General features: G+C 44.0%; 1 protein-coding gene across 1 annotated transcript; it reads right to left on the bottom strand.

The window, feature by feature from the left end:
- Positions 1 to 511: 511 nt before the first annotated feature.
- Positions 512 to 11,919, bottom strand: LOC121557111 (cytochrome b-c1 complex subunit 2, mitochondrial). The gene is made up of 14 exons (XM_041870985.2): positions 11,817 to 11,919; positions 9,226 to 9,318; positions 7,036 to 7,185; positions 6,827 to 6,891; positions 5,794 to 5,850; positions 5,367 to 5,491; positions 4,909 to 5,006; positions 4,676 to 4,733; positions 2,353 to 2,448; positions 2,003 to 2,202; positions 1,670 to 1,750; positions 1,493 to 1,569; positions 1,146 to 1,299; positions 512 to 609 (listed from the first exon to the last, which is right to left on the bottom strand). The coding sequence occupies exons 1-14, from the start codon at positions 11,847 to 11,849 to the stop codon at positions 526 to 528; spliced, it is 1,371 nt and encodes a 456-aa protein (XP_041726919.2). The 5' UTR covers positions 11,850 to 11,919; the 3' UTR covers positions 512 to 525.
- Positions 11,920 to 12,297: the final 378 nt, after the last annotated feature.

Genomic DNA, 12,297 nt, shown 5'->3' with positions numbered 1-12,297 from the left:
TAACAGATTTTCACAGCTCTTCGTCTCCCCCTGCAGGAGTTGGGCGGAATAACATCAACGATATATTCATTTCAAATCAGAGACTGCCATTACTGTAGATATACCATTTAATGAATTTACATCAGATATACAGTGAAATGGACAAAAAAAATGCATCATTATTCCTGCTGCCTGTGTACACTTATTGCAGACGGAGGTAGCTCAGTTGGTAGAGCATGGCGTTTGCAACGCCAGGGTTGTGGGTTCGATTCCCACGGGGGGCCGGTATGAAAATAAAAAAGAATAATGTATGCACTAACTGTAAGTCGCTCTGGATAAGAGCGTCTGCTAAATGACGTAAATGTAAATGTAAATGTGTACACTTATTGCAGAACTAACTTTAACATGATTTGTGACAACAAAGGATTATCGTTTGCCGTGAGAAGAAGTCATGGGCTTCATATCAGAACCAGGTTCCTTTTTCTGGAGTAAGCAGCCAGGTTAAAATGTTAAATAACTGTTTCATTGTTTATGGTTTGTTTCTTTTCACAATTCATCCACGAAGGGTGTGTTGGCGAGGTGTCCGCTAGCTGCCATCGATTTCTTGCCGTCCACAAACTTTTTCGCAGCCTGGAAAAACAAAATAATACACTTATCACCTTGTCCCTTATTCCTCCTCTCTGTCCCCAGCTCACCTGCTATAAATAAACCTAAATGTAGGAGGCACACAGAAATCAGTCTTTAAAAATGTTATTCATATATTGATTTTTTCCCCTTTCTTTTTTTAAGCCTTGAGACAATTGAGACATGGATTGTGCATGTGTGCCATTCAGAGGGTGAATCGGCAAGACAAAATATTTAAGTGCCTTTGAACGGGGTATGTTAATACAGTAGGTGCCAGGCGCACCGGTTTGAGTGTGTCAAGAACTGCAACGCTGCTGTTATTTTCATGCTCTACAGTTTCCTGTGTGTCAGGAATGGTCCACCACCCAAAGGACATCTTTAAACACCTTGTAGAGTCCATACCCTGATGAATTTAGGCTGTTCTGGGGACAAAAGGGAAGGTGTTCCTAATGTTTTATACACTCTGTGTATATTGAATGTGAATAGATATATTTATGTTTCTTATGTCTTAGTCATGATGGTCAATGTTGAAGTGTACTCACATTGACGACATCAGCGTGGCTGACAGAGTCAATGCTCTGGGTAACGGTCTCTGGTGAGTGGTAGGCTCCGCTGGACAGGGCCTGGGCCCCCATCTCCTCCAGCAGGACCTCAGAACTCTCCATGGACATCAGGTACTCGGCTTTCAACTGGTTCCTACCAGGTAAGACGGGGACAGGGTCAAAGGTCAAATCAGGGCAATAAGTTATTATAGGCCATCAATGTAAATAATAATTTGTTATTAATTGACTTTCTTGGTTTAAGGTTAAATAAAAATAAATAAAACCACAGAGAGATAGCGGCAAGTTTCATGGTCCACCTAATGAGCCATATTGTCTGGTGAACTCACTTTGCTCTGGTGACATCATCCTCGGACACGCCTCCCTTCGCAATCCCTGTCACCTGGCCGATGGCAGCTTTGATCACCTGTACAGAGAGGGACAGTCACTGTTAGGGACAGTCACTTATCAACATATATCAGGTACTAACACGTCCTTATGTTACTACTGCATTATAGTGTATTCACCTCTCCTGCAGAGTCGGCTTGGGCGATGGAGTAGACTCCAAAGAGTCCGGAGTCAGCGTATGTGGAATTGAAGGCTGTGGCCTGCATAGGAGACAGAGAAAGAAGCATTAGAGTAACTTCTGTACACAAGATAGTCCAAGATCATTGTCCTTTCTAACCTCTAAACCTTTTATTTTTCTCTGTCTTACCAGATATCTGTGCGTAATTTAGACAATCATACAATGAAAACTCAGTTATGTAGAATTTCAGCTATGTATAATATCGATTTCTATTGTAGTGACCACAACCAACAACACAGGCATAACTGTAGCAACAAACAGGGAAGTTACTCACATCGAAGGGCTGTGTGGTTGCCTTGGCGATGCCCTGGCTCAGTTTGCTGGTGATGTTGGAGCCCCTCTTTACGTGTGGCCCGGCTCCCAGAACCCTTTGCAGCACACTAAAGGCATTGGCCTCCGCTGATCCAGTCACACCGCCCTCGCTGGCGATCAACGAGTGGACCAGACCAGCCCCGTTCTGCACCCGCAGCTCACCTGGAGGGACACAGTCACACACGGTTAACCACCATCAGGGCACGCACACACCCATCCTAGCTCACACACTGGGGTTGACTGAATCCGTGGCCCAGGCTAGAGCTCAGCAGTTAGGCGTGCATTGCATCTAAGGCTCTCTATGGGTCTTACCTCCGCGGTATACAGCCTTGGCCCCAGTGACTCCAGCCCCACTGCGGACACTGAGGAACTGCTCTCCTACCTGCCTCAGCACAGAGTGATTCACACCTGGGGAGAGACAGCACAAACAGGGGCCATGTCACTGGAACACACACCAGAGAGCCAGCAAGAGACACACACAGGTGGACTGTCATCACATGCCCTCAGTTCAGTGTTTCACACAGGGGTACATACTACGGCCGGGAATTGCCAGGGACCTCATGATATTATCACCATACTTAGGTGCCGATGCGATATCTAGTGCCATTCTATATGTATTGCGATTCGATACTGTGATTTTATTGCGATACGATGTTCCAAATATATTGCTCACCATATGTCTGCTGCAGAAGGACAAGAGAGAGCCATGAGAAAATCCGTTTTGATCAGTAAGGGAAATACACTCCAAAGGTATGTGGACACCCCTTCAAATTAGTGGATTCGGCTATTTCAACCACACCCATTGCTGACAGGTGTATAAAATCGAGCACACAGCCATGCAATCTCCATAGACAAACATTGGCAGTAGAATGGCCCGTACTGAAGAGCTCAGTGACTTTCAACGTGGCACCGTTATAGGAGGCCACCTTTCCAACAAGCCAGTTTGTCAAATTTCTGCCCTGCTAGAGCTGCCCCGATCAACTGTAAGTGCTGTTATTGTGAAGTGGAAACATCTAGGAGCAACAACATCTCAGCCACGAAGTGATAGGCCACACAAGCTCACAGAATGGGACCACCGTGTGCTAAACGCGTAGCGCGTAAAAATCATCTGTTCTCGGTTGCAACACTCACTACCGAGTTCCAAACTGCCTCTGGAAGCAACGTCAGCACAATAACTGTTCGCCAGGAGCTTCATGAAATGGGTTTCCATGGCCGAGCAGCCGCACACAAGCTTAAGTTCACCATGCGCAATGCCAAGCGTCGGCTGGAGTGGTGTAAAGCTCGCCGCCATTGGACTCTGGAGTGATGAATCACGCTTCACCATCTGACAGTCCAAAGGACGAATCTGGGTTTGGCGGATGCCAGGAGAACGCTACCTGCCCCAATGCATAGTGCCAACTGTAAAGTTTGGTGGAGGAGGAATAATGGTCTGGGGCTGTTTTTCATTGGTTCGGGCTAGACCCCTTAATTCCAGTGAAGGAAAATCTTAATGCTACAGCATACAGTGACATTCTAGACGACTCTGTACTTCCAACTTTGTGGCAACAGTTTGGGGAAGGCCCTTTCCTTTTTAAGCATGACAATGCCCCCGTGCACAAAGCGAGGTCCATACAGAAATGGTTTGTCGAGATCGGTGTGGAAGAACTTGACTGACCTGCACAGAGCCCTGACCTCAACCCCATCGAACACCTTTGGGATGACTTGGAACGCCGACTGCGAGTCAGGCCTAATCGCCCTACATCAGTGTCCGACCTCACTAATGCTTGTGGCTGAATGGAAGCAAGTCTCCGCAGCAATGTTCCAACATCTAGTGGAAAGCCTTCCCAGAAGAGTGGAGGCTGTTATAGCAGCAAAGGGGGGACCAACTCCATATTAATGCCCATGATTTTGGAATGAGATGTTCGATGGGTAGGTGTCCACATACTTTTGGCCATGTAGTGTAAGTGCTGAAAACAAATTGGCTCCCTTTTTAAAAAGAAGATGGAGAACAAGCTCTGAAGGAATAATATTGCGATATTGTCAAAACGATACATCGTCAAAAATAATATCTCGATATGTAACTATCTATTTATTTCCTATCACTAGTACATACCAGAGAGCAGTCATGTCACACACACACACACACACACACACACACACACACACACACACACACACACACACAGCGTCATACTAGAGCAGAACAGCTGACCTCTAACTCCACATATCTTTAGACAGCCTTTAACTCTAGGGTTTGGACAGAGGCCAAAGGAAATGTGATGTGTACACAGTACGCACGCACTCACACAGAGGGAGAGAGTGTTTACATCGGTCTAATTCAAAGGATATGACCCTTATAGTGACCCAATCAATAGGGTTGTTCCGATTCACTACCCTTCTTCCTGAAGTGTGCACTTGCTCAATATCCCCTCAAGGATTTAAAAGTAATAAATTGGCTAGAGTGAGTTTCCACCATATTCCTGGCATTACTCTATTCCTTTTCAATCCACGAGGGGCTGCACACTTCAGGGAAAAGGTAGGGCAAGGAATCAGAACAGCCCTGGAGCCATGCTGAAGGAGCTGCAAGACATAGAAAGAAGAAAGGAGAACTCAGGGTGCCACTGGATCGAAAAGACTACCAGACAGACACACTCACCTAGTCCTACTAGAGCCATTCTGGCACTGGTGAAATTGTTCTGGACAAAGGACTGCAGCTAAGGGGGATAAGGAAGTAGGAGAGAGTTTAAGAAAGAGCTATGCTGTGACAAACACAAAGTAGCACTATAGTGAACAATACTGCCATACTAACACAGGTATTAACACAGCTATTAACACAGCGATGAACGTAGTGATTAACAGCTATTAACGCGGCTATTAACACAGTCTTACCTGTTCACCACTGACTTTGCCAACCATGTAGTCAGGACAGTACAGGGAGTTGGATAGAGCGTTTTTGTAAGCAGCTTCATGCAACTTCTCAATGACACCTTCAGATAAAAAAAACACCATAACAAAATACTTCAGTTTGCAAGGGGAACTAATAACAGGATGCTAGACAAATGACTAAAGACAACAACAAAAAAACACGTACTGATCAATTAATATTAGACCAATATATCATGTAATACAATGTGTGGGTCAAACATAGAGGATTAAGTCACTGGCTTAATGCTAACCATTCTACTCAATATTCATAACTACACACCACTGATAACTTTGTAAATAGATCTGCAGCATACAAATATCTGCTAAATCAAAATGCTACTGGTAATTCAATAAAACGTATTAATTCAACAAGGAGCAATCATGCTGGGCAAGTAAAGTGAATAGAGGGAAGTGTTGCTGACCTATCTGTGGACACTGGTGGGCCAAGGCCCGGTCTACCTTGACCCTGGAGGTCAGGTCGTCCACCTCCCACGGCCGGAACTCTGGGGTCGTGGTCACGTTGATCAGGAACTCCATCACTGTGTCTCTGAGGAGAAGGATGGACGTTGGACGGGCAGACACAAACACTTGGACACCCACACGGACAATGCAACAGTCACAACATAAATGATGAACTAAGATTACATTTACATTTTTAGTCATTTAGCAGAAGTGGCCCTGTGGGAAGCCTCTATAATAAATAGGTAAGAAACACAGAGGCTAATTACACCATTAATCAACCCTGTACTCGCATACAAAGTGCCCGTAATTCAAGTTTCCTCATCTATCAACACCAGAGTAAACCCACACACTATGAGGGAGTCTGGCTGCGGTGGTAAGGGTACTTACAAGTGGTCTCTCAAACACTCCACAGAGTAAACCATGGTCTCCCTCGATGACGTTACGCTGTGGACACACAGAAAACAGACGTTAGCTACATCCTCCAGACTAGACTAGCTATGATGCACATTGCTTTGCAATGAGGTGAAAATAGGAACATTCTTGTGCTGTGTGTGCAGGTTGGCATTTATTGGGATGATTCATGTACTCTACAGCTCTACAGGGTGGTCACTAGCTGGCACAGCCAAAAAGTCATCAAATCAGATTTAAAAACTAACCTTAACCACACGAACAAACCTTATTCCTAACCTTAATTTGAGACGAAAAACACAATTTTTGTGTTCATTATTTTTTTTAATGATATAGCCAATTTTGACTTTGTGGCTGGCCCATCTAGTGGAAACCACTTTGCTCTGCCCCCAGGACAAGATTCATACCAATAAATGTCAACATGCATGTGTCGATCTGTGCTTCTTTCATCTTGTGCATTCTGCTCTATCCTAAAAGGTGAGCACCCTGTTGACTAGAGGGCAACTGTATGCGTGGCATCTATAATTGAGTGAATCTACAGCTTGTGTGAGGTATGGGTGTTGATGTTTCACTGCCTCGGGGGGAGTCTGTGCCTCCTACATTTACGTTTATTTACAGCAGGTCAGGGGGACACACAGAGAAGGAATAAGGGACCAGGAGGGAAGGGGTACACAACACAACAGTGTACTCAAGTGTATTATAATAATAATAATAACATACATGTCATTTAGCAGACGCTTTTATCCAAAGTGACTTACAGTCATGCGTGCAGACATTTTACGTATGGGTGGCCCCAGGAATTGAACCCACAACCCTGGTGGTGCAAGCGCCATGCTCTACCAACTGAGCCATACAGGGTAACAGAGGTTATATTATAGAATACACTCTGTATGTGGAGAGAGGGGGGGATAGGGAACAGTATAATGTATACTCTGCATGAGGACAGAAAGGGGGATTAGGGAACAGGGAGGGAGGAGATATAGTGTATACTGTACTCTCCATACTCACTGACCTCAGACTGCCCCCCACTGCCTCCACACCACGACAGATCCTGAACGCAGACGCTCCCTTAGTAGTCTGAAAACAACAACAGTGACAGTGTTCATTCAATAACTTAAGGACTTTTTTTAAAAAGTGTAGCTGTGATGGAAATTGCATTTATTGTTGTATTCATTCACAAGTCAAAGAGATCAATCCATTCATAAAACCACTGGGACTTACCAGGTTGGCTGCCAACCGCAGGACATGACTGACTCCCTGGTTCTCCACAGTCTCATAACGACTGCCTGCTTTCACAAACACACCCACACTTGACACGGGAGAGTAGTTCTCCAACGACGCAATCACTAGACCGTTGGGCAGCTTGGACACCTAGTAGAGAACACAGGGAGGGAGAGTCATGATGTCACAGCTGGAACACATGTAAGACTGGCAGCATCGTTGTTTTGGAAACTGCAGAGTGAATAAGAGTAACCATTCCATTCTGTTCAACTGAGGCGAAGTTCTTGTGATGAACTACACAACCAAAAGTTCATTTTCCAATTTGGAGGGGAAAATATGGCTATATAGTGAGGGAAAAAAGTATTTGATCCCCTGCTGATTTTGTACATTTGCCCACTGACAAAGAAATGATCAGTGTATAATTTTAATGGTAGGTTTATTTGAACAGTGAGAGACAGAATAACAACAAAAAAATCCAGTAAAACGCATGTCAAAAATGTTATAAATTGATTTGCATTTTAATGAGGGAAATAAGTATTTGACCCCCTCTCAATCAGAAAGATTTCTGGCTCCCAGGTGTCTTTTATACAGGTAATGAGCTGAGATTAGGAGCACACTCTTAAAGGGAGTGCTCCTAATCTCACCTTGTTACCTGTATAAAAGACACCTGTCCACAGAAGCAATCAATCAATCAATCAGATTCCAAACTCTCCACCATGGCCAAGACTAAAGAGCTCTCCAAGGATGTCAGGGACAAGATTGTAGACCTACACAAGGCTGGAATGGGCTACAAGACCATCGCCAAGCAGCTTGGTGAGAAGGTGACAACAGTTGGTGCGATTATTCGCAAATGGAAGAAACACAAAAGAACTGTCAATCTCCCTCGGCCTGGGGTCCATGCAAGATCTCACCTCGTGGAGTTGCAATGATCATGAGAACGGTGAGGAATCAGCCCAGAATTACACGGGAGGATCTTGTCAATGATCTCAAGACAGCTGGGACCATAGTCACCAAGAAAACAATTGGTAACACACTACGCAGTGAAGGACTGAAATCCTGCAGCGCCCGCAAGGTCCCCCTGCTCAAGAAAGCACATATACAGGCCCGTCTGAAGTTTGCCAATGAACATCTGAATGATTCAGAGGAGAACTGGATGAAAGTGTTGTGGTCAGATGAGACCAAAATTGAGCTCTTTGGCATCAACTCAACTCGCCGTGTTTGGAAGAGGAGGAATGCTGCCTATGACCCCAATAACACCATCAAACATGGAGGTGGAAACATTATGCTTTGGGGGTGTTTTTCTGCTAAGGGGACAGGACAACTTCACCGCATCAAAGGGACGATGGACGGGGCCATGTAACATCAAATCTTGGGTGAGAACCTCCTTCCCTCAGCCAGGGCATTGAAAATGGGTCGTGGATGGGTATTCCAGCATGACAATGACCCAAAACACACGGCCAAGGCAACAAAGGAGTGGCTCAAGAAGAAGGACATTAAAGTCCTGGAGTGGCCTTCGCCAATCTCCAGACCTTAATCCCATAGAAAATCTGTTGAGGGAGCTGAAGGTTCGAGTTGCCAAACGACATCCTCGAAACCTTAATGACTTGAAGAAGATCTGCAAAGAGGAGTGGAACAAAATCCCTCCTGAGATGTGTGAAAACCTGGTGGCCAACTACAAGAAACGTCTGACCTCTGTGATTGCCAACAAGTACTAAGTAATGTTTTGCAGAGGGGTCAAATACTTATTTCCCTCATTAAAATGCAAATCAATTTATAACATTTTTGACATGCGTTTTTCTGGATTTGTTTGTTGTTATTCTGTCTCTCACTGTTCAAATAAACATACCTTTAAAATTATAGACTGATCATGTCTTTGTCAGTGGGCAAATGTACAAAATCAGCAGGGGATCAAATACTTTTTTCCCTCACTGTACAATAAGTACAAGTGCGTGCATGGTAGTACCTAAAACAAGTCTACACATGAACATAATCACAATGCTTAGCCAGAGAGTAGAGCAGGTCCTCATCCCTCAGTTAAGTGACGTCACGCGTGGCCAAACCAGGAGAACACAAGCCTAGGTTTTTTTCCCCTAACCATATGACTCCACCAAGAAAAACTCCAAACCCCAGTTTGGGCCCAGAGTTTTTCTTGTGATCCCATGTGAAAACTTATTGGCCCCTATGACATACCTGGACACTCTGTGGGGGCAGGGGAGCCCCAGTCTTCAGGCCAGCCAAGGGCTCAGTGAGGGCATCACTCCTCCTGGCTGCATAGCATCGTCTCTGGGGAGGGAAATGACAAAAATCATGCCAACAAACACTCACCAGCACTTCCTCAGCTAGGGAATTACAATATGATATGATACACTATTCAATTAATGTGGAGGGATCTAGATTTCCTTCTGTCCTCAAATGACCCCAGTCAAATGACATCTTATGACTGAAAAGAATACTACAGGTGGATTAAATTAAACCATCATAACAGGTTTTTGTTTAGGAGAATGTTTTGTGATACGAGCAGCCTTCTCTAGACCTAAAGAGGGGAGATGAATTCTGAGGTCTAGACTAGAGCAGTGGGTGTTCTTGATTATATATAGTCCACTCTGTGGGTAGACTCACTAGGTGCCAAGCCAACCTGAAATATGTAGTATGTTCAGCCTTTTTCTTCTTTGTCCTTCTGAGAGGACACATCCTACATTGGCTGTGGCACCTTGGTTAAGATGAGGGTGAGGTGTAGGGAAACTCAATCGGAAGTAAGGTTAAATCCTAAAGACCTGATATGATCCAACCCCCAGTCAAACATCTAATGTCGGAAGAGATTATGGTGTCTGCTTGACCAGACAACAATATAGAAAGAGAAGCTACTCATGTTTTTGCTGCATGCAGTCTTACCGATAATTTTCCACATTTGAGCATTTTCATGTTATAACCACAGAGATTACCCAAATCAGGGGTCTCCAACCTTTTCTAGCATGAGAGCTACTTTTAAAAAATGAAATGTGTTGCAAGCTACTCATTTTTTTCTAGCTTTCAAATAGGCACATTGTTCTTCTCTTCTCTCCCCTGGGTTCTTAGTGCACTACCTTCTCCTGTACACTGTTTTCTGTTTTATATTTTTCCAAATTGTGTTCTCAGTTTTATTTTTCCTGGTTTTAGATTTGTTTTGCACTCTCAAAATTAGAACTGTTCATAGAAAAACAACGAAATTGGATGCTCCGAGTCCATGTCAATGGTTGAATCACAGAATAGCTTTTTTTTTTTTGTGGGGGTATGGAAGAAAACTAACACATTTTTTGTGTAATTCCCTTATAGTTGCGCATTTGGCCCTTTAATTACACATCCAATGAGTGTGAAATGTTCTAGGGCGGTGAGATGGCGGAAGCAGAAGTGTCGTTTGAAGCTGAAAGCGCGTTGAATACAGTTAGCGAGAAAGATGAGTGGACATCAGTGAAATCCAAGAATGGAACAAAAGGGGCTACAATTGTTGTGGAAAATGATTCTGATGAATCGTTCCTTGTTAGAGTACGTTTTTTGGATAAAGATGTTTATTTGGGAAACCCGTTTGAAGTCATGAGAATGGTGAAGAAGGCGTTGGGAAAAGTGGATGCAGTCAAAGTAACCAGGAGTAGTATGGTGTTGATATCGTGTGTATCAAAAGAGCAAAAGGAGTGTGCATTGTGGCTCGCGAAAATATCGACGCACGAAGTAAACAGCTTTGATATTTGGAGCAGGGCACCGATAAAAAGTGTTATTTCTAGCGTCCCGTTGGACATTGATAATCAATATTTTAGGCAAAAAATTCCAGGAGTAGTTAATGCGTGTCGCGTGACCCGTATGGAGAAAAGGAGTCAATTTTATCTGTATTATTGATGTTTGATTAGTATTTACCACCCTATGTAAAGTTGGGATATATAAGATATGCCGTAAGAGCGTTCGTGCAAACCCCGATGCAATGCAATAATTGTAAAACGTTTGGCCATGTGTTTGCAGACGGAAGGAATATGTTATTGATGAGTCTGTTCATGTAAAATGTTGCAAATGTGGATTTTAGCAGATAGCACTGGAATGCAGCAGCGCACTCCAAATATACTATAATATATTGTTCAAAAACAGGGCAATATCAAAACATTAACTCGTCAAGCTTCCTAGAAATCAGCAGTACACTAGATACGACAGGAGAAAGCCGGTGGCTTATTGTCAAACTCTCGAAGCTAAAGCTGGCAGTTACTGATTCCATCACTACCAATCAACATTGCAATGATATTACTTGATAGGTGAATTGAGACAGACGGTTCCATGGCATGTCACCTGGCTAGGATTGTCAGTGTGGGATTGATCTGAAAAACCAGCAGAACCGCAATGACCTTCAATGGGTTGAGCTGGAGTGGAACCATGGGCTACGTGACAGCTAGCTAGCAATACAGCCTGACAGCGATTCGCCAGTAGTTAACATGCCATCGTAAAATGTAGTACACATCTTCGTTTGTAAGTAAGAATGGCTAGATATTATTGGTTCATGAAACCGATTGGATACAGTATATCGGTCAAGACGATAGAATAAAGAAGTAAGCGCGCCTAGTTAGATCTATTCCCTAGTTATCGTTAGCTAGGGTCACCGACAGGCTAATTAACCTATCTGCTTCCACTAGCCAGCCTTGGCTAGTTAGCCGGCGAGTCCACGGGGTGGTTTCCGATTGACTCCCCAACGGAAAGAATGCACGAAACCTCATGTTATATCGTTGTAAAATACACGTTTAATAGAATAGAGTAACGAGACTCACGGAGAAATGATTTAGAGTTCGGATCCCTTTCATGACTCCCGTTCCTCTCCTTCAGCCGCAGCAGAATACAGATATGGCCGCCCTGACGTCCTACCCACAATGCACCGCTCTTCACAGCCAATCCAAAAATGGTAAAAAGATTCGTCAGAGATATTTAACTTTATAGGGGCCAATCGGCAGTTGAAACAATACTGTTCGGTAAAAATCTGAGGGATGAGCCTGGAGAACTGTTACCACTTAAATTCATAGACAGAACTATGGATGCAAGGACTGACCATCTATGATATCTAAATTAAAGTTTTAACCATGTTTTGAGGCTATACTATGCAGAGGAGGCTGGTAGGAGGAGCGGGCTCATTGTAATGGATGGAATGGACTAAATGGAACGGAGTCAAACGTTGTTTCCATATGTTTGATACCCATCCTCCTATAGCTCCTTCCACTAGCCTCCACTGATACCGTGTTTGTTTACATTAACATT

The sequence above is a fragment of the Coregonus clupeaformis genome, unplaced genomic scaffold (genome assembly GCF_020615455.1).
Source record: "Coregonus clupeaformis isolate EN_2021a unplaced genomic scaffold, ASM2061545v1 scaf0145, whole genome shotgun sequence".
In the NCBI taxonomy this organism is placed as follows: domain Eukaryota; kingdom Metazoa; phylum Chordata; class Actinopteri; order Salmoniformes; family Salmonidae; genus Coregonus; species Coregonus clupeaformis.
This window is presented reverse-complemented; position numbering and strand designations above follow the sequence as displayed.